This window comes from Primulina huaijiensis, chromosome 7 (assembly GCF_012295235.1).
Source record: "Primulina huaijiensis isolate GDHJ02 chromosome 7, ASM1229523v2, whole genome shotgun sequence".
In the NCBI taxonomy this organism is placed as follows: Eukaryota; Viridiplantae; Streptophyta; class Magnoliopsida; order Lamiales; family Gesneriaceae; genus Primulina; species Primulina huaijiensis.
The window spans coordinates 6,804,233-6,827,271 of NC_133312.1; the positions used below are offsets into that span (position 1 = coordinate 6,804,233).

Genomic DNA, 23,039 nt, shown 5'->3' on the forward strand with positions numbered 1-23,039 from the left:
GAGTTTGTGGAAATTCCATTTGGTCTGACTAATGCTCCCGCGGATTTTATGGACATGATGCATTGAGTTTTTCAACACTTTCTAGAAAATTTTTTCGTAATATTCATTGATGATATCCTGATATATTCCAAAAGTTATGAAGAGCACTTAAAACATTTACAAATTGTCCTTCAAACTTTAAAGGACAATCAGTTATTCACTAAATTTTGTATGTGAATTATGGCTGTAAATGATAACTTTTCTCGGACATGTTATATCGGAAAATGGACTTGAAGTGGATCCAACTAAAATAGAAGATATGTGGAAGCAACCTAAAAATATAACAGAAGTACGGAGTTTCCTTGGATTACCAGGTTATTATAGAAGATTTATAAGGATTTTTCACAAATATTTGCGCCAATCTAGCACTTAATCATCAAGGATCCTACATTCATTTGGAATGAGGAACTTGAGAAAAGCTTTCAAAAATTAAAAAAACTGCTTCAAATGTCCCAGTACTTGCACTACTTGATGGAGTAAACGGGTTTATAGTTTATACAGACGCCTCCAAAGCTCGAGTATGTTAATACAAAATGATAGGGCCATCCCTTATGCGTCTAGAAAGTTGAAAATCATGAAGTTAACTACCCCACACATGATTTGGAGTTGGGAGCTAAAATATTTGAGTTGTCCAAATGACGACATTATTTATTTGGAACAACTTTCGACATCTACACGGATCACAAGAGTTTGAAGTATTTATTTACTCAGACAGAACTTAACATTAGGTAGCGAAGATGGATTGAGCTATTGGAGGATTATGATTGTTCTATATTGTAATATTCGGGAAAAACTAACGTGATGGCCAATGTACTAAACTGAAAAATTAGTCTTTTCATGAATTATATGCTAGAATGAAAGTAGCTCAAGATATAGACACTGACATCATAAGGTTAAGAACAACTAAAGAACACAACCCTGATGTCACCACTAACTAGGTCGGTATACTATTCTACCAGAACCGAAATTGTGTGCCTAACTCAATGAAACAATAAATATTGGAAGAAGCCCATAAATCCCAATTTACAAATCATCTTGGATGTTCCAAAATGTACAAAGACTTGAAACAACACTTTTGGTGGAAGGAAATGAAAAGAGATGTTGCTGATTTTGCCAAAAAATGTCTATCACATCAAATGATCAAAGCAGAGTATCAAAGACCATATGAGCTTTTACAACCTTTACTCATACTTGAATGGAAATGGGATAGTATCAGGATTTTGTAATTGGACTTCCAACACTTTCAGGAGGTCATGATAACATATGAGAAGTGGTAGATTGTCTTACCAAATATGTGCGCTCCATACCTGTCAGTAAAAGGTATGGAGTGGACAAATTAGCCGAACTCTATCAAAAAGTTATTATTCGGTTACATGGTATTTCTAACACTATAGTCTCATATCGAGATCCAAAGTTTACATCAAGGTTATGAAAAAAAGCTACAAGAATGTTTGGGAACTAAATTAAACTTTAGCACAACCGCACAACCCGAGACCGACGGGCAATCGGAACACACCATTCAAACGCTAGAGGACATGTTGCGCACATGTGTACTGTATTTTGGCAAAAATGGGAAAGACACTTACCTCTTATGGAATACGCCTACAATAAATACAGATTCCACCTTACAAAGCCTTATATGGACGTAAATGTGGTCCTCCTCTCAACTGGGACATGGAAGAATGAAAAAGTACCAAAGATGGAAAAACCAGAATAATAGCACATGATTTCATACACAAGGCCATTAAAAAGTTAAAACCATCATACAAAGAATGCAAACTGCACAAAGTCGACAAAAAAACTATGATGATAAGAGATGAAAAGATTTAGAATATTAAGTAGGCGACTACGTACTTCTTAAGGTAAAACCTAGAAAGGAATTCTTCGAGGTCAAAAAGAGGAAAGTTACAGCCACGATTTATTGGTCCATTTAAAATAGTCCATCGAATCGAATCAGTGGCATATCGGTTACTGCTTCCAGAAAACATCTCAAGAATACATGACATACCCAAGGAATGCAAATCAAATTATCAACCACACCCAAGTCAAATTATAAAGCTGAGATATGTCCTTTGAGGAACGACATATCCAAATATTTAATCAAAAAACCCAGGAATTACGCAATAAACAAGTTCAACTAGTAAAAGTGTTGTGGCATAAGCACAATATCAAAAACTCCACCGAAGAAAAAGAAGAAGATGTTAAACAACAGTATCGAAAGTTATTTAAGAGCAACGAGTAAATCTGAGACCATATTTTTTAAGGAGAGAGGATTGTAATACTCCAAAATATATTAAGATGAATATGTATATAATAATAAATAAATAAATAAATAAAGCTTAAAAATACTAATATATGGTTGTATATTAAATTGCTTCCTAGATTATATATAGTTGATAGGTGACAAAGTTGGCCTTAACACATGGCAACATTCAAACATATGTTCTTGGCTATAAATAAGTTTCGTTCACTCAGAAAAAGCACAAACAATCCGACCAAAGATACCTAGAAAAATGTTGAAAAACGGCTTGGAAAATACCCACAGATAAGGAAAAAATTTGAAAAATAGAAAACAAAACCTCTTCAAAATTTCATAAAAAATTTCAAACCCTCTTATTCAACCTATAAATCATTTAATCTGGAAGGTGTATCAAACTATAAGCAGAATAGGGGCAGAAAAATCAAAGTCGTGAAGAACACAAGTTGCTCAAGTCCAGAATTTGCTCTTTTCAGGTTACATGTTCATGTACTTAAAACTCTTGTTTACTACTTGTTTTAGGTTTTAGTTATAACATAAAAGTTGTTCTTTGTGTTATATAGAGTCCATGCATGACAATCGATCGTCCTAGAATTCAACAGAATGGTATTTTTGAGCAACAAAATGACATTCTTATTGTTTCGAAATTTAAAATTCTGGGCAAAATCGCCTGCCGTTTTACAAAACCTTTGTATACAAAGTGGATCTTAATGAATTAAGTTCACTCTGAAAGTTCTGGCCACCATAGAGTGGATTTCACATTATTAAAGGGCTTTAACATTATGATATATCATGCAAAATTCTTCAAAAGTCAGCAGCCAGCCAGTTGTTTTTTATCAGAGATGTACCCAAGAGGTACTCTTCTTTTTTTTTTTTTGCCTCGCCTGATCTAGTCGACGACTAGAATTTGAGTATACGAGGGGGAACCGAGGGTGAGACCAGCTGGGACTCATTCTTGAAGATCAAGAATTCAAACCACTTCTTTTGTCCTGGACTGGAATCGAGTGCTCAGCTCCAATAAAAATTCAACCATAAAAACCTCACTCACTCAGAGATCAACCCCCAATATGCTTTTGTTGCATAGCAAGTCCAAATTTAACGTATGTGATCAGTAATAATTTTTCCCCAAACCAACTTGTTCTATTTGATTCTAGAGATTTCCCTGCTAAGATTCAAAAAAATCCTCAAATTTATACTATAAAAGAATATAATTGGTCCAATTTAAACATAAACTAGCATAAATCACGTTGCCATGTCTAAATTATTATTAAAAACTGATATTTTGATTAATATTTTTACACAAATCATCTATATAGTTGTACTAGCATCACAATTTGCATCGATTTACAGTGAGCGTATAAATACACGAGCCTAAACTCCTTGGGTTACAGAAACAATCACCTCAGCTAGTCTGTTCAGGTGCCCAGCTAATCCAGCAGCCGCACGCAAGAAACATCTCTAGTCCCGAAAGTATAATATCACCCATCCAATTTTGATGCAGAATCTTTTAATACCAAAAACCCGAAAAAGAAGCAGCTCTTCTTATGTTGCAACTATCACGACGATGGTTCTACGTTCATGAGCCCTCATAGCCTCAGTCACAGCCAAGCTTCTGCTTCATAAAATATTTGCTTTAGTTAAAGTGCATCCGTATCCAAAATCTCAACCCAGCTATCTATCAGACCAACGGCAAGATTTTAGTATGAGCGGTACTACTGATTCACGCCTCCACAACAATCCCACGAGCAAACAAGTATCTTCAGCAATATATAGCATGGTCTAAGTGAAGAGCATTTTAAGTTCTTCTAAACGTGCAGTTCGAACTTCTTGATCAGTTAGAGCACCAGATATCATTCGTTGCTTCCGAGCTTGTACTGCCTCCATTCTTTCCTCAACTGTGCCCTGCCATCCAATAATTTTAGCATAAGCAAAGGTTGTCTCACAACAGTTTTGGAGGCGATTTCAACAAAATTCACAACGGAGGTGACTATGAAGCATGACTAGTGCATAATAGTGGGATCTAGCCTGGGCGCATTCAACAACAGTTTGGTTCGAGTTTAGGTAAAAAAAATCCAAACCGAACCAAACCATAGATTTTTTATTTGGTTCGATTTGTTCTGGTTTGGATAATTAATTTTAAGTTTTGAAAAAATCCATTGTGTATCGATGCATATGATATTATAATTTGGTAAAAACTTGTGTGAGACGATCTCACGGGTCGTATTTTGTGAGACAGATCTCTTATTTGGGTCATCCATGAAAAAATATTACTTTTTATGCTAAGAGTATTACTTTTTATTGTGAATATCAGTAAGGTTGACCCATCTCACAGATAAAGATTCGTGAGACCGTCTCACAAGAGACCTACTCTTATAAGTTTGAAAGAATAGGAATTGAGACTTGACAAAATTTGGATGAACATTTTATTTGATTGTGAACACTAGAATGATTATAAGTGAAATATTACAAATTAAAATACTTATACAAGTTACAAAATTTAGTAACTTATAAGAAAACATAAACTTTTAAAGACGTGATTATGTTTATATGAGCTAAAATGCAATAAATATATTTTTATATTAATAGAATAGATAATAAAATCAAATAAAATATTTCTATATACAAGAAAATCACACTAAATTAATAAAATTTATTACATGATTTGTTTATACTAATATAATCGGTTTGGATTGATTTGATTCCGTTTATTTTAATGCAAAACTAGAAAATCACACTAAATTAATAAAATTTATTACATGATTTGTTTATATTAATATAATCGGTTTGGATTGATTTGATTACGTTTATTTTTATCCAAAACCAAACCAATTTTTTTGGTTTGATTGATTTTAAAACCAATCTAAATCGTAATTAACTGAAAACCGATAAGTTTGGTTTTATAGTTTGGTTTGATTAACTGTTTGATTCGATTTCTGAACACACTTTCTACCCCACAGAGAATTGACCGATAGATATATTATTACCTTCACAATAAACCTCCTGATTCTCACCCTTTTCGTTTGGCCAATACGATGAATTCGCATGACTGCTTGTTCCTCTACTGCTGGATTCCACCACGGATCCTACAGAGATTAAACATCAAATATCAAAAACTTAATTATATATTTAGGCGTCCAAAAGTTGCAAAACTAAAGTTGAAAATAAAAATAAATGTGTGCCAAATTAATGTGGATGAATTAGCGCAGAATAGAACCCATTTTTCTTGTTGCTATTAAAATTTAAATTATACATTCTTCAAAAACAAAAAATAATTGAACACGTATATTGCACAACAAAGGCCCAAAAATAAACACCCAAAAGCAAATTAATGAAATATGAAAATGAATGAGCACCAAGGTTTTTCAAACTTGTGGCATTCTCACATTAGGTTTCTCAAACTATGCCACTTTTATTGATGACTTGTCTAGGTACTGTTATATACACCTAATGAAACATAAATCAGAAACCTTGGTGCTCATTCATGTTAAAACACTATTTCCAAAAACTCGAACTCATGGGACATAGTCGAACAATAATTCTCGTAATTTAAAATTAACAAGAATGTAATGACAATGCAATGCATTTGCATATTGGAAAGACCAAGTGATACTTCGTATCAGATGCAATAACTTACCATTACATAAGCATGAGACGCCGCAGTGAGATTTATTCCAACTCCACCAGCCTTCAACGACATAAGTAAAACCTGCATAACAATTATCGCCAAAATAATCTATCCTCCTTGCTTTTTAAGCAAATGCCTACTTCTAACGACCCTAAAAGGCAACAAAGACACACCATTATATTATTGTCTTCAGAGAATTGTTTGATTACATTTTCGCGCTGTTGCTGATTTAGGGTCCCATCCAGCCGAAGAAATGGAATGTCACCCCTGTGGTTGAGAGAAAATGATCGGTAATATGAAGTTCATTTACTATCTAGCCAACACAATGACGCTGTAGAACCATGGTTTGACTATCATGAAAGACCATAAATGGAAATATAATTAAGTCGCTAAAAATTAAAGAAAATAAGTTTTTACAAGATGAAGAGCCAATAATGAACTCTGATGCATAATTACAAAATTTTATTTAATATCTAACAATCTGAAAACCTACCTTCCCCAGAGGAGAGAAGAAAACCTTGATTACTCATGTTCATGATTAAACAATTACATGCTACCAATTACTTGATCGCATCCCCAGTATGAGCATCTCCTACGAGAAATGAATTGACAACTTGTCTGTATTCTAAAAGTGCAATGTACTCACACAGCCCACATGTACCAAACGAACTCAAAAGTAAATTGTGAGAAGAGGATAAATATGTTACCTAGAAAGAGGAATCTGTAAAAGATCCAAAAAGGCTGTCCATTGACTAAAAACAATGCTTTTGGAGCCCATGGAACTTGGATTTTTTAGTTCATGCATTAGCGCAGATATTTTTGATGATTCTACCCAGTTTTTCTCAACATCAACTCGGAAGCGACTGTCAGTTGGCACGGTGATGAGTTCTTGTTTGCTGATAGTCTTCCTGTGAGGCAGTAACTTTAAGCATCAGAGATATCAGATCAAAATTTCCTGGTAAGAACGTACCATCCTCAGGATTATCTCCTCAAAGGATTAAATGTATGGCTATTCACAGTTTGAATTACATTCTGATTTCTCTCTATTTGGATAATTGATAAGTAAAACATGATAATGATTGCACAGGAAAACATGTTGATACCTACAAACAGGACAAAGACCAGATGTAGAGCTTCTCCAACTAGCCAATAGACATTCTCGGCATAATTGATGAGCACAAGGTGTCAATACTGCATCTTCAAAAGCTTCCAGGCATATTGGGCATTCTCCTTGTTCCTTTTTCCGCAAGTCTTCAACAACCTCCTGAATATATGCACGGGATGGTGCGTCTTTGGCATTGCTATCCACACCTTCCTGACCAGCTTTCAGGAAACGTCCCTCTAGCTTGTTCAAATCAGAGAACTCTTGAGTGTCACCTCGACTGGGAACATGAATGAAATAAGTCAAATCACCAGCAAAACATAACACTAGGCTAAAGTGATACATGCCTGTGCAAACACGCCAACATCTAAGTTTCCTTGTATCCAACTATACGCAACAGGCACAAATGTGAGTGAGTAGGAGTGTGCACCACAAACAACTTATACAGGATTAAGTCACATGTCACACCAACCATGCACATCCCAAATACTAAAGACGATGTTGTAAAGTAAACCCTCCAAGGTGTTTCATCTTGCAAACAGTTCATGGTAGCACTTGCATAATATAGTAAAGTGATTATTTAATTCCAAGAAAATAGTTTGAAGCCTAAATCAGAGTTGACAAAATTTGACAAGAATCAAGGTCATGCTCTAATGGACTTCCAAAGAGACCGCAGAGTTGAAAATAAGGTACAATTTGCGAAAAACTTTAAATACAAGTGATCACATGAGATGTTACACAAGGAAGGCAAGATACAGAAACTTCAACCAGAGCCCCAAACAGATTTGAACCTCATAACAAGAAATGGGTGATCACAGCATTGACGAAGTCGCAAAAGAAGTTCCAAAATCGAAGCATAGTTATGAAGAACCCGGCCTTGCTCAACAAATTTATCAAACTTCACCTAATAATACATAAATAATCATTTTAGTTACATAGAAAGATAAGTATACTACAACAGGCATAATCATTATGAGTCGGCACCTTCGATTTTTTAAACAAAGCCCCGTAGAAGTCCTCCTCTGTTTCCGACAGATTACAATATATCACTTGAATATCTGCAGGTGGAAGAATTAAAATGGTCCTGCAGCTCAAAAAAGTTAGAAAGAGAGACCATGGCAACCATAATAGCCAGAAAATTGTGTAAATGTCAATCATGTGTATTGAAGCATTAAATTTCCCACCTGCCCTCTCGGTCTGTGCTTGACTTAGTTCTTCGTAGCATTATTGGCTTTAAGATAGACTGAACCAACTTTAATCCCCTCTCATCTCCCTCATCAAAAGGTTTTTGTACTAATTTGTTCCACCTAAGAGAATTAGCAAGAAAAGTATAAATAATGGCATATTGGCAATTATTAATTAGCCTAATAGGAGACAAAATCAAAGACTACATTTTACGAACGTCTTGCTGAAACATGAACAATTTAATCTCAAGATAGATAATAGTATCCAAATATTGTATCCAAAAGAGAAAAACGAAAAAGACCCAACTTCAAAGGCAATAATTGGAGAAAAAAACGCAGTTAACAGACAAGGGGATGTGAAAGTGTAAGTCTAACTTTCAATCATGGAAAAATGGAAACTTCTCAAATCGATTTGTTCTTTAATTGTTGTGTTCTTCTCTAAGAACATGCGCAGTTTGTATGAAGCTATTTCAAGGTCCAGTTCCTTCGCGGGTTTAAAAAACGAATATCTCTAGCAACAAGCACAGAAGCTTCTCTTTCAGCCAGGCTTTTTAGTAGATTAGATTGTTTAACACCTTTTTTTATAAAAATAAAATAGGAATGCCACCAGGATGATAAAGATAGGAAAGGTCCCATGACATTCAATTTTCCGATAGGGATTCTTATCGACCAGATCAATCTGATACCGGTCTGATTTAATCTGGCTCAATCTGGAACCTGTTTGCTCTCAGTTCTAGATTGAACTGGATCTAGCATGAATACTTAAATCGGATTTGCTTTCTTGAAAACAAATCTAGGACCATTTTACTCTGGTCTGATTGAATCCCACCAATAATATATTTAGTTTTTGATTACTTTGCTTCATACATAACTTCTTTATGTACATGATTGTTGGAAAAAAATTAAATATTGATTTCAGTTGTGTTTCAATCCGATTCAATTCAATATCGGGTCAGACCAGAGATTTTATGAGAGAGGAAAAGTGATATGCATGATCCGCACACTTCGAGTCTGTGCCAAACTCCATGGAAAATTCACAACTATATATCATTCTGCTCTCAACTTTATTTGCAAGAAACAAAAAACATGATTCCTTGAGGCGGTTATCTTGTTATACCTCTCCACGTGATATCGCTCCTATCACGAAATCTTTTGTCCACGCTGGTGCCCTCCTTCTCAAACCATCTCTCCCGGGTGAATTGAACTTAGGCTTGGAAATAACTTGATGGGCTTCTTCAAGTTAGGCTGGTGCCTCTTTTAGTATTTCCTTAACAGCTCAATCATTGATTTGTTGGTCTATTAAGGCTGAGTCTGCATCGATTGTTATTATGCCATCACTCCCCCCATTTTCAAACCACACCTTGTCCTCAAGGTGTGGCTGCGAGTAAATGGAGCAAAATTCATGAAAGTTTTTACTTGTTGGGTTTTCTGGATGGTTGTTCGACCCCTGCACCAAATTATGCTCCCTGTGTTCTGGAATCTGTTCTAAAGAATTGTCCATGTCTATCCTTGGGACAAACTCTTTCATATGTGCCCCTACCAGAAACTCACTTGAGGTGTACAAAGTACTGATAGACTCCTCACTGAATAAGAAACATAATTGAGTGTAAAAGATCGACTCAGGCTTCAGTGTTTTGTTACCAGTCAAGCAGACCTGTCGGTCATTCCACGAGAATTCCATTGTTAAGGCTCCATGGTCATGCAAACAAAGCCCTAGAGTGTGGAGCCATTGCATTCCCAGAACCACTTCAACCCCCCAAATAGGTAGAACATACAATCAATGAGAAATTAGTGTCCCTGCAGAACTAATAGAACCTTCAAACACTTTTTATCACAACAGACGTATTGCCCACTTCCCATATAAACCTGAAATCACTTGGTTATTGAGCACAGAATCCCTAACTTCTCAACCAACCCTTCTTGAATGAAATTATATGACTAACGGTATCAATTAGGACTTCAATGGGAACCTCCTGGTAAGTTGCTGTAATACGGAAGATTTGATGATTTTAGGGCCTGAGGCGCTTGCTAGAGCGTGCAAGCCATAGTTGCCAAAAGCGGGAGGCGCAAAAAATGATATATTGTATGGGGCTTAAAGCACAAAGCGAAGCGCACGCTTTACGGAATAAAAATGCAAAAAACAAAATATTCTTAAAAAAATAAAAATAAAATCAAAAGTCTTTGAACGTGTGATAGATGAAATATCAAAATCATCGTCATCTACATATTCATCTTCGGTTTTCAAATTTCCGTCATCAGCTCCATCGCTTGATTTGTTTCCATCGGTAACTTCTTTCTCAGTTTTCTCGTCAAGATTGATCTCTTTTTCATTTACAAAATTAATTTAATTCTTCAAATTAATCCTTTTTTTTTTGCATGACTCTTTAATTTGTTTTTATCATGCTCCAGACATTTCAGACATGCTTTCACATTTCTATTTCCTCTTATTAAATGTAACTTGTGTCGATAAATCCCACCATTTGTTGTTTTACGACAAAAACAACATACAATATTTGGATTTTTAGAATCCGAAAGTGTTGCATAATTCCAAGCCATATATCCTTTCGATTTGATGGAATTGTTGTATTTGACATGGTAAACAACTGAAAAATCGATAACAATTACCCATTAAAAAAAACAAAACAGTTAATTTTTTTACAGAAATTCATAAGATTAGTGTTTTACCAACTTTGGGCAGCAAAGAGCAGAGAAGGGGAAGTGGGAACACGGCAGGGTCGACGGGGCAGAGGCGAGGAGGCGAGCCAGAGGCAAAGGCTGGTGGTGAGAACTGAGAAGCAAGACAGCAGGCCGTAGAGTTTAGGGGCTTAACATTTTTTTAAGCAGACTTAAAATCACACTTCCAAAGTGCGATTTTAGTCTGCCAAAGCTTTTAAAAAAAAGGCATGTGCGACTTCTAAGGAGCGCACAAGCTAGAGTCTTGCGCATCAAAGTGAAGCGCACAAAAGCGCCCGCTTCACAGACCTGCTGCGCTTCGGAGTTCCATGAAGCGTAGGCCTTGCGCCTCAAGTCACTTTGCGCTTAAGCGACCAAGGCAAGCGCTTTTGACGTTGTACTTCTCCTCGCAACTGAAACAAAGCACTTTCTCATGCCTTTCATGTATTTCTGTAGGGGACAATCCCTTAGCGGGAAATTCAGTTGTTGGCGAGGCTTGGGTGGAGTATGTATTGTTGGGTTGGGTCGGGTTGCTGAATGAAATAACCTTTCCCCTTTTATGTTAGCCCCTGCCACTGCCTTTGCGTGTATCGGTGTCATCGAACCAGAATGCATTGTATCCTTCCTCATTACTCCTCTAAGATCGTTCCTTTCTTCGAATAGCTGTGCTTTAACCATTGCTTCCACGAGGCTTTTTGGTGGCGTGATCAACAACTCTCTGCGGATTTCTGGTTTGAGGCTCCATATAAAAAAATTGAGGAACATTGGCTCGGTAAATCCGACTATTCTATTCATTAAGCGTTCAAACTCTGCTCGAAATCATGCAACACTTCCTGTTTGCACCAGTTTTGTAATTCTGCCGAAAGGATCATCATAGATAGAGGATCCAAATCACGCTCTTATTTCCTCTAAAAATCTGCCCAATCAACTAAGCCCTGTTCCGATCCATCCATTGATACCAATCTAGATTGAAGGCCAACACTTGCAAACATACCTCAGGCGGAATGGAATGTAGAGAGAAGTATTTCTCGACTCTGTAAATCCAATTGTGCACCTCCTCACCATTAAACCTTGGTAGTTCAATTTTAATCCCCTTCATGTAATTAGCAAATTGAGGGTCGAGCATATTTACCTTGCGACTGGTATCCATCTCAGAATTGAAAACCTGTGGCGATTTGAGCTTGTTTTCAGAGGAATCTTGTAATTTCTGATTCAGTTGCCCAAAACGGAGGTCCATGGAAGACATAAAATGCTCCAACACGGTGGTGTAAGTCGCTAACTGAGCATCAGCGTGTAGCTTAAAATTCACCTCGAGCTGCCTCATTGCCTCAGCAACATCTTCGTTCCTCGTGATAAAGGATCAACGAGAGCACCAGCTACATGTGCCAAACTCCAAAAAAATTCAACTCAATATATTTCTCAATTATCCTCAAAATGGTTCTGTACAACTATATGTGATTCTACTCTCAACTATCTTTGCAAGAAACAAAATAACAGAAAAACAAAAATGTTATTCCTTGAGGCGGTTATCTTGTTATGCCTCTCCACATGATATCACTCCTATCACGAAATCTTTTGTCCATGCTGGTGCCCTCCTTGAACCATCTCTCCTAGGTGATTGAACTTAGGCTTGAAAATAACTTGAAGGGCATCTTCAAGTTGGGCCGGTGCCTCATTTAGTATTTACATAACGGCCCAATCATTGATTTGTGGGTCCATTAAGGCTGGGTATGCAACTATTGTTATTATGCTATCAAAAAGCATAACAGTAAAAGCTTTATAAGATAGAGGTATGAAATCGCATATTTATCTTACATACTGTATATTTAAAATTAAAATGCAGAGTTCGTCTGAAACAATTCGGAGAAACACAATCTAGAAGATCTTCTGACTCTTCCGAATTCATTCTTGTACAATAAGAATATAACCTCTTTTAGGTCATTATGTTTATGCAAGAGATGTATAAGCAAATTACCATGCCCAGCTTCCCCAAGGTTCAATCTTCAAAAATCGAAGCAGACTGTAAACATCCTCCAGGTTGTTCTGTCATGAGAAATTACCAGTTCATAGACAACTAGCATATACTTCTAATCAAAATGGTTAAATCATCTGCCTTCATAACGATAAGCCCAAGCATGAATACAAGTAAAGAGCAGTTAACAATACCCAATTTTAGGACGACAAATTTTTCATCATGAACTTTTGCTGAGGGCTGAGAAAATATGATTTTATGGAAACAGACTATAAAATATTGAAAGAGCTTAACAACTGAAAACACATATACTTAGCCACAAAAATAGATCATTAAATTCATTAGAGCCACAATATTGGCAGTAATCACTCTAATTATAATTATTTCAGCTGAATGAGATTTTCATTCCACGTGCTTCCAAAACTAAATGGCAGGTCGAAGAAATGGATCGACCACACAATTAGCAATATAGGGTTAAAGTTTAACAGTTAGAACAATAGATCTAATTGAAGAATGTGATAAACTGAATTCTTAAATTTTATTAATGTCAAACAGAGTATAAATACAAGGAACAGAGATAAGGAAATATCCTAAAACTAGGCAACAAAATCAAATAAAATCAGGAACAAAATAAAACTAAATCAAATCTAGGATTCTAATCTTAATAAAAGGAAACTAAATATTACGTATATCTCTCCTAACTTTTAATAATTCGACACTAATAACAGTTAGAGCCATGACAAGTAGTTGAAGATATTCAGTCACACAATGTCATACCAAAGGAACAATATAGTTTAAATAATGCAAATGATATTCCATCAACAAGTCAGGATTCTTTTCATTTAGAATTTTAAAAAAACATGTGTATATTTGCTCAAATTGATGGCTAATAAAACAAACAGTAAGTCTCAAGTCAAAACATACAAGAAAATATGAATGTTTAAAAAAACTCAAGATGAGATTACAATTATTTTCTGAACACAAAACCAAACTGCATGTGGTACTAAATTCACCTGGATAGGTGTACCAGTAAGGCACCATCGACAATCAGCAGCAAGAGCAGCTGCAGCCATAGAAATTCGGCTTTTGGAAGATTTTATGGTATGTGCCTCATCAAGAACCACTCTGAACCATTGGACTGAAAACAACACACCATTGTCCTCCGTGTTCTACAAAATTAAAAGAAAGGAGAGAGTTACGAAAGCACAAATAAGAAACACAAAAAACAACAAAAAGAATACGTCAATTAGTATGCTTATTGAGGAAAAAAGGTAAGCCAAGTATGTGACACACCATGTTCCAAACATTTAATATGCAAAATCCCAGCGGTGAAATGGGTGGAAGGAGAGGTCCTCCACAGCCCCTTCCACCATGTTCAAGAGAAGAAGAGTACCTCTGCTGAAAATTCTGAAGCCAACACTCCGTAGGTAGTTAGCACAACCTCACTTTGAGCTATTATTTTGGCATCCTTTAATCTAGTTTGTCCATAGTGAACATAAAGAGACAGCACCCCAGGTTGAGCATGAGTTTCAATTTCAGTCTGTTAAGAACAATACAAAAGACAAAATGGAAAAAAAAAAAAAAGACACTCACCTCAATAAATTTTTTGTGTTTATCGATCCAATTGACACAACCAATTTAGTCTAAATCACACTAACATCTTCAAACACTGAATTAATAATACATACAAGCTTTTACCTTCCACTGCCCGATCAGTGTCATAGGGCATACAATCAGATTGCCACCGCCAGTGAGCAATGCTTTTTGTTTCATAAGCTTAACAAAAGAAGTAAATTTTGATGCTGTCTTTGGAGGTACTGGAGATTTTTCAGAATTATAGCTTTCTTCACGGTGATCTTTGAATGTCTGGCTAGAAGATGAGCTACTAAATGATCCCCCTCTTTCAGAATGTGTTAGAAGAAGAGATAAAGTCATGATAGTCTTCCCAAGCCCCATAGAATCAGCTAAAATCTACAATCATATCTCAATTATACAAGTAACACACAAATGAATGGATGCACAGACAAAGATGCAAGTTAACATGAAAAACATACTCCCCCTCTTGCCATTTGAAGTGTGCTAGGGAATTCCGTGGCCGCATCACCAGAAAATGCATTCAGGTATATAACCATCCCCCTCCTGAAAACAGATCAACAAATATATTGGAGGAAACTCCGAGCATGCAACAGTTTAACTATACACGAAATTAGCTGTCACATACTTATCGGCAAGGCGATAAGCTTCCCAACATGGATGCAGAGTCACTGCAGCATCGTTCTTGCAGTGTCCCCTCTCCAGGTGAATCATCCAATTGAGAGCCTGCTTTTGGTAAGGGCGAAGTTCGCACAGCAGTGTGCTAGGAGGTTCCATTTCCTAAGTGCCATGAAACATATGATGTGTCAAAAGACATGTCACAAGCAGTAAGACCTGAACTCTGAAGTGCCTTTTACCTCTAACTCTGAGCTATCTGTAACACCAACTATATGGTCAATGTCATTATCAGAAATTGACTCTCCATTTTCAACTTTATTCCCATCCATGGAACATGTAGTCTTGAACTTATTGATACGTAAAAGTGACGAATGTAAACCAGAGCTGTCCTGTTCACGCAAAGCAACGACTAAAACTTCATGTTAGGAATACCTTAGCATCCAACAGTTTACTTATTTTACCTCAGAATTCAAGGGCCTCTTCCTTGTGTACAGATTTCCTGGAGTAAATTCAGCCTACAACAAAAGGCAAGGTTAGATTACACGAGAAACAAGCATATATGTCATACATAATTTACCAATTTCCAGTGTAAACGACCTTCGGCGCATAGGCTATCCATTTTCTTGAAATTATTTTTTAAAATACTCAGTCGTATTTAGTATTGAAAGCAATAGTCACCTTCTTAAAGGACACAAGTCCCAATAATCTGAACAATGTTGAGATGGGGTGAACAATTAACTCCTCTGCTGAATTACCAGCTACTTTAAGTGGAGTCAGGTGGCCTTTCCCGAACATTGAACTGTTGATATAAACACTGCACCATCACAAAAAAATAAAAACAATCAGCAGTTCTAATGATTAGTTGTAATCACAAAACTTGTTGCATGTTTAGTACCGGATAGCCAAAACGATAGTGTCCATAATCCCCAACACAGGAGGAGCAGATATGCAGCGACCAGCCAGAGAAACTTTCTTATCCCTCACAAGTGGCAAAAGACAGCGAGCCCATTCATTTGGAATGCGGCCAATCTGCAACTTGCAGTCACTAAAACCCATAATTTGAAGTAGAATGCTATAAACATGTAGTACTAGAGCCATCAAAGTATCATACCATTCATGACTTGCTACATTTGCAAGAGTCTTAAGCCAAACGTTGTATACGTAACAAAACATTGTACCATGTTAGTTTATGCATAATTATCTCCTTATTCAAGTATCAGCATTCATTTTTCATGCATGCTTCAATATCTTACGGATTATTTGAACAGAGTTAATGCAATGATAATAATTTGAGCCATCATGGTAGAGTAGATAAAGGACAATCTACTTCTGTTGAGTGCTATATGAGTTCGAATTAAAGTATACACCCCACAACATGAGAGCACCCAATACTGAAAACCTGGCAAGGAGTCAGACCTAAGGGGCAGGGTAGCAGTCCCCTGAACCGTAATTTCTAATTTGCAGTGACACGAGTATGGAAGTAACATGATATAAATATGGAAATCTTGAAAAAACTAAAGTATATGGCACAGGAGGACATTGCTGTCTTACATATGTACTTGTGTGTGTGAAGACAATTTTGGTTCATTAAATGCAATATGTGAGGCCCGGGGCCGAAGAGGGCGGGGGGTGATCGCCGGTGCCATGAGGTTGCACGGACAATGAGCGGCTCCTGGCAGGCTTCTAGACGGAGGGAACATGAATGAACCGATCTTACACAGGAAGGAGGGGGATTCCGAAACTGTTTAATGTAATGGACTGTACAGTTGAAGACATAGTTGTCAAGGGCGCAAGGCGCACCGAGGCGCACACGGGCTCTGGAGCCTGAGGCGCAAAGCGCAAGGCGAGGCGCGCGCCTTACCGAAGCAAAGCGCACATTATTTATTTTTAAAAAAAATATATTTATCTTAGAATAATATATTAATATATTAAAATATGAAATAATTAAGTTACGACGTCACACAAAACAACAAATAATTAATAAGTTCATTATAATAAGTAACACGATTAAAATTCTTCAATCATCCAAATCAAGTTCATCTTCTTCCATCGAATCATCAGAGTCCCTAGAACTGATACCTGAGCTTTCTTCAATAAATGGTTCTTGCCTTTCTCTTATTCACGCTGTCACGTTGGCTTCTGTAATTCTGTTGCAGTCTGCACACTTCTGCTCTTGTCGCCTCATGATATTTAATTTGTTAACTGGGCTGCTAGGGTTTAAGGTTGGGTTGGGCCTTTTACATTTTAAGTTAATATTAAAAAAAAAACAGAGAAGTCTCTGTCACTGAATTTAAAAAAAAAACAATCTCAGGCGTGCCTAAGGCGCGCCCGAGAGCCCTTCCAAGGCGAGCCGAGGCGCGCGCCTGGGCTCGCCTTTGTAAATCGTTGCGCCTGGGATTTCCCGAGGCGCAATGCCCACGCCTGGTAGCGCCTCTCGCCTCAAGGCGAGAGGCGCTCGCCTTTGACAACTATGGTTGAAGAGGGCTTAAAAGATTTGATATGTACTACTCATACCAATAAAATGCATCTTCTTTTCGGTAGCTCATCACATAAGAATTCCAAAGTTAAGCGTGCTTGACTTGGGGGAATTCTGGGATGGGTGACCTCCTGGGAAGTTTCCTAGGGTGCGTGTGAGTGAGGACATAATTTGCTGGAAATACTCGTATTGATATAGTGAGGACATTCGTCGAATTTGGGGCGTTACAGTTGGTATCAGAGCCGATCTCTCTTAGTACGGTGTGGTTCGGGGACGAACCAAGTGGAAGCTGGTGGGCATGTGAGGCCCGAGGCCGAAGAGGGCGGGGGGTGATCGCCGGTGACATGAGGTTGCACGGACAATGAACGGCTCCTGGCAGGCTTCTAGACAGAGGGAACATGAATGAACCGATCTTACACCAGAAGGAGGGAGATTCCGAAACTGTTCAATGTAATGGACTGTACAGTTGAAGAGGGCTTAAAAGATTTGATATATACTACTCATACCAATAAGATGCATCTTCTTTTCGGTAGCTCATCACATAAGAACTCCAAAGTCAAGCGTGCTTGACTTGGGGCAATTCTGAGATGGGTGACTTCATGGGAAGTTTACTAGGGTGCGTGTGAGTGAGGACATAAGTACGCTGGAAAGACTCGTATTGGTATAGTGAGGACAGCCGTCGAATTTGGGGCGTTACACAATACATATATTTGTGCTTAGAATTTCCCAAAGACCAAAATAAAAATCAAAGTTTCATCCAATAATTTGTACCAAGAGATTATATAAACAATTTTAATTCAAAAAGGTTAATCCAGTACCTCTCCATCTTTGGTAGAAAATCTCACAATCTCAGAGCAAGAACCCACCTGCCTACCTCGTCCACCCCCAACCTTACCCGGCGAGGGGGTTGGCAACTTTTTCTCAACTGGGAACAAGAACCTAACCTCGTCACTGGGTTTCAAAGTCCTCCCTTTACAAGTTGAAAGCCCTGCCATCTCACCACTCCCAACAAACCACCAGTCACTACCCATTGCTTCCCCAGGCCCACAGTCACTGTCCCCATCACTCTCACTTTCATCTCTTCCACCAGCACCGCCTGAATAACCGTTTGATTTCAAATCATAATCACGATTTTCAACACGACTACCGTTCTGGTTTAAGCTGCCAGTGATCGGAGGCTCTGTCATGAAATTACAGCTGGAGGGCTCCGGTTTTTTGGGCAATCCCGGTTTCTTGAAGCTTATCGGAGTGTCGAAAATGATGTTTATAGCAGCAGTTGGTTCGTTTTTGGCCATGTGAAGAGCTCGAATTATGTCCATGTCGGAGACTTCAGGTCCCACAACCGACCGAACCGTAGAAATTACTTCTTCAGTAGCTTTGTTCCCCATTTGCCGACGATTAGCGATTGTGAAGAAAGAGAGAAGAAAATTTCCACATGGAATTGTCGGATAACAGCTTAAAGGATCTTGAATTTAACTTTCATAACTAAACTACAAAATCGATAGTTGAACAGAAACTCTCGATTCAATTGGGGATTTGGAAGGATTGTAGAAGAAAAGGAACCCTTATTCTACATACAATTCCCGCCAAATCCAAGAAAAATCTATAAAAATTAATAATGGATTAGGGTTGCGAAAAGGTACTCTTGACCCGATTTAAATTAATTAAAGACTCATATTTTGACTCAAAGAATATCATATCTCAATTTCCAATTCGATTCATGAAAATATTAATTTATTCTAACTCGTTCTCAAAACGCTCAAAAATATTTATAACATAATAAAGCTCGATCTCAAACTATACATCGAGCTTCATAAATGAAATTCACATATTTTAAATTATATTATTCCGTCAACCCAACTCAATATATAATTACTCGAGTAGTTCGCATGGAAAATATTGATTTACACTAGCTTTTACTCAAAACGCTCAAAATCATTTGTAACATAAATAAAGCTCAACCTCAATCTATACATCGAGCTTGATAAATGAAATTAACACATTTTAAATTATATTACTCCGTCAACTCAACTCAGTATATAATTACCCGATTAGCTCGTGAGCTACTTGAGTATAAATAATTCAAACTCAAATTCAGTCAAATCAAGTGTTGATCAAACCGCTCATAATTTTTAAAATGCTCGCCCATTAGCGGAAATGTAGAAATTTCAGCAAAAAAACTCCAGCAATAAAATTATAATTTAAAACCCCGTGATATATATTTTGGTTTTTTTTAGAAACAATAATAATATTTAAATATTAAAATTTCGAAATATATCAAATTGGATTATTTACAGATTAATTTTAGTTGGTGGTATTGTTCTGTTATTTTTAAAAATAAAAACCAAATGTAAGCCTTTGATATTAATTGCTAATTCTAGAATAATTATTTTAAAATCTTAATTCAAAATAATTATTGAGTCAGAAAGATTAAATTGTATGTATTGGAGAAGCTGGCGATTTCCATATCTGACATTCCAATTTCGCATGCAGATGCAGCTTTGTGATGCCATGGTCGAGCAGGTGATGGACGTTCTACCATAATTCAATTAATCAATCAAATTGAACAACTTGACGTTTACTATGACGTATAAATAGTATACGTAATTACGATATACAAATATATCGTACATTTTAATTTTGAACTATATCGTATCGCTCCAATTATATTTATAGAAAATTATCTAACATTGGGATTGAAATCAAGGCGAAAAATTAAGCTACCGAAGTGAAGTTTTTTTTCTACCGTGAGAATTTTATTGATTGTTTGAAATAATAAAGTTTGACATTTTGCCTGAAATTTACTATAAAGTTTCATAAACTAATGATTTATTCATATAATGCATAATATTGTGATTTTCTTGTTTTATTGTTCATATTGTACTGCATATTTGGATTTTTTTAATTTATTGTTCTAGATTGATTATCGAATGGCTATTACTGAATGACTGAATTAATGAACGATTGAATGACTTGAGCACTGGATAACGGTCTATGTATCGGATTGCTAGTTCACTGGAAAATGCAGCTTCGACCTGAAAATGTGATTCCAATGGACAATGGTTTATAACCTAGTATATGGTTCATCTGAACAACGTGATTTTGGTCTCGAAATGTGAGTTCTCCTTGGCTCGTAAATGATCGATAGAACATATCCTACTTGAATACGTGGTGAAAATTATACACTAAAGGTTAGAGGGAGCCACGTTTTTAGCCTACGCTATACACTTCAAAGTCCTGAACAGTCACTGCATCACTTGACAAGATATTCTAATAACAATATGTTATGACTGATACATGTCATCTCATATTGAATTATTGCACTAATGTATTATCATTTGACTTGCTATAAACATATAAGCCTAATTTTATTCCCTCGCTGAGTCTTCAAAGATTTAACTTCTATTTCTTTTATTTATTATAAATTTAAGATAGAGGATTTTACAACTTCAAATATGATGAAAATTGAGAAAATGAAAATGTCAACTGAGCAAGACCGTAAACTTACGTTTGTCTTTTATTTGAGATCGTACTGATATAATTTGGGTTATAAGCTGTAAAGTCAAGTATTGTACATGTTTCTTCTACTGTAAGTTGAGTATAATGATGATATTACGATTTATGAGCTCACAGGTGATATCAGAGCCTCTCATGATTATCTTGAAATAATTTTGGGTGAAATAATCAAATACATAGATTTTATATTTTTGGGTTTTTATGGATATGATTTATAATGAAAACTTCTAGTGTTTACCATTATGAACATATATTCTCGATGATGAATAAATAATATAAATTTCAATCTTAGTTTGACAAACATAAGATTGTTGAAATTTAATATTTTAATATTGAATATTTGAATATTGAATGTTGAATATTTTAATGTTGAAAATTAGGTAAAATTAGGTGTTGAATATTGAAATTTGTGTATGATGATGAAGGTAATGATGTAATTTATTTTTGGATTATTTGTAAAGATTTTCTATAAATAGATCTCTCATTTGTGAAGAAAACCACAATTGAGTTGAGAGAAAAATATTATAAAGTGTGTAGTGTGATAATTTTGAGAGTTTGAGATTTTTACTTTTTACCGTAAATTTTTAATTTTTCACAACACGTTATCAGCACGAAGCTCTAAAAGTCCTCCATATTTTTCCAAGCTCCAAAACAGAAGAAAAAGGTAACAAAAGTAATAATATTTATTTTATTGTTTATTTATTTATTGTTTATATATTTAATATATAATATAATGTTATTATAAATAATAAAAATAAATTTTTCAAAAAACTTGTTATAAATCCTGGGAGGATGTTAAGACGACATCCCACACTCCCGGTAAGGGATACGACAAGTATAAAAGTCTATAAGGTTTTTAAACAAAATATCTTATGACACCTCATTATAATATTGTGATATGATATACATAACTATTTAAAACATTACTAATATTATATACACCATATTATTACCATAAAATTATACAAATACATACATTTATTTTCTTGTACACCAACGGTCATAAACGGTAACAAAACGGCTAGTTTTTGCCCTATAAATATGATCTCACAAACACATTCAATCACTCCAACTTTCTCTTCTTCTCTAAAATTATTCTTCATCAAATTTTTGAAGAAAAAAGAAGATGGCTTTCACAAAGTTATTTTTAATTATTTTGGTTATAATACTCACGAATCNTTGAAGGTTTGAAATGTGAATATCTCATCGAGAAAAATCACATGGCTCTGTGGAAAGGATTAAAAGAAAGATTTGAACATATAAGGGAAGTTATACTTCCGACCGCCCGTGATGAATGAAATATGTTGAGATTCCAAGATTTTAAGAAAGTAAGTGATTAAAATTCGGCGATATATCGAATAATCTCGCAATTAAAATTTTGTGGACATGAAGTTACAGAATCAGAAATGCTTGAAAAAACATTTTCCACGTTTCACGCATCAAATATAACTCAACAGCAACAATATAGAGTGCGTGGATTTGCGAGATATTCTGAACTCATCGCATGTCTTCTTGTGGCGGAAAAGAACAACGAGCTATTAATGAGAAATCATCAGTCCCGACCCACTGGATCAACAGCATTTCCAGAAGTAAATGATGTAAGTAAAAATGAATTTAAACCTGGAAACCAAAATCAAATTCAAAGACAAGGTTTTGGTCGAGGTCGAGGTCGAGGTCGAGGTCGTGGTCGTGGTCGTGGACGTGGACGTGGAATTGGTCATGGTCGTGGTCGAGGCCGTGGTTTTGAAAACAATCGAGATAGTTATTTTTATAACTCATCTCAAAAGGGAGTCACGAACCACCCACTGAAAAGGCATCAAGAGAACATGAGTGTTAATGAAAATCACTCGAAAAGATTTGAAAGTTCTTGTTTCAGATGCGGCACTCCAGGACATTGGTCTCGTATTTGTCGAGCCCCCGAGCACCTTTGCAAGCTCTATAAAGAATCGATAAAGGGGAAAGAAAAAGAGACCAACTTCACTGA

General features: G+C 36.2%; 1 protein-coding gene across 4 annotated transcripts; it reads right to left on the bottom strand.

Moving 5' to 3' along the window:
• Window positions 1-3,540: 3,540 nt before the first annotated feature.
• On the bottom strand, window positions 3,541-19,174 carry LOC140980303 (DNA repair protein RAD5A). 4 transcript variants are annotated; one of them, XR_012175919.1, is made up of 21 exons: window positions 18,358-19,173; window positions 15,959-16,092; window positions 15,742-15,877; window positions 15,525-15,578; window positions 15,303-15,452; window positions 15,074-15,225; window positions 14,907-14,991; window positions 14,551-14,823; window positions 14,246-14,392; window positions 13,866-14,021; window positions 12,856-12,923; window positions 8,208-8,330; window positions 8,008-8,107; window positions 7,815-7,927; window positions 7,025-7,303; window positions 6,629-6,829; window positions 6,095-6,188; window positions 5,931-6,002; window positions 5,281-5,379; window positions 4,010-4,198; window positions 3,541-3,908 (listed from the first exon to the last, which is right to left on the bottom strand). XR_012175919.1 is itself a non-coding variant. In XM_073446055.1 (20 exons), exons 1-20 carry the CDS (start codon window positions 18,925-18,927, stop codon window positions 4,076-4,078), a joined length of 3,129 nt encoding a protein of 1,042 aa, XP_073302156.1. In that variant the 5' UTR covers window positions 18,928-19,173; the 3' UTR covers window positions 3,541-4,075. The 4 variants fall into 4 exon arrangements, 2 of the variants coding, with proteins under 2 accessions (XP_073302156.1, XP_073302157.1); XM_073446055.1 differs by having other exon boundaries at window positions 3,541-4,198; XM_073446056.1 differs by having other exon boundaries at window positions 3,542-4,198; window positions 15,959-16,108; window positions 18,358-18,500.
• Between the last annotated feature and the right edge of the window lie 3,865 nt (window positions 19,175-23,039).

Coding starts and splice junctions, on each gene's coding strand:
- LOC140980303 (XM_073446055.1), bottom strand. CDS start 18,927: ATGGGGAACAAAGCTACTGAAGAAGTAATTTCTACGGTTCGGTCGGTT. Junction 15,226..15,302: donor CAGATAGCTCAGAGTTAGAG/GTAAAAGGCACT, acceptor CATGGCACTTAG/GAAATGGAACCTCCTAGCAC. Junction 12,924..13,865: donor TTACTGGTACACCTATCCAG/GTGAATTTAGTA, acceptor TTCTCATGACAG/AACAACCTGGAGGATGTTTA.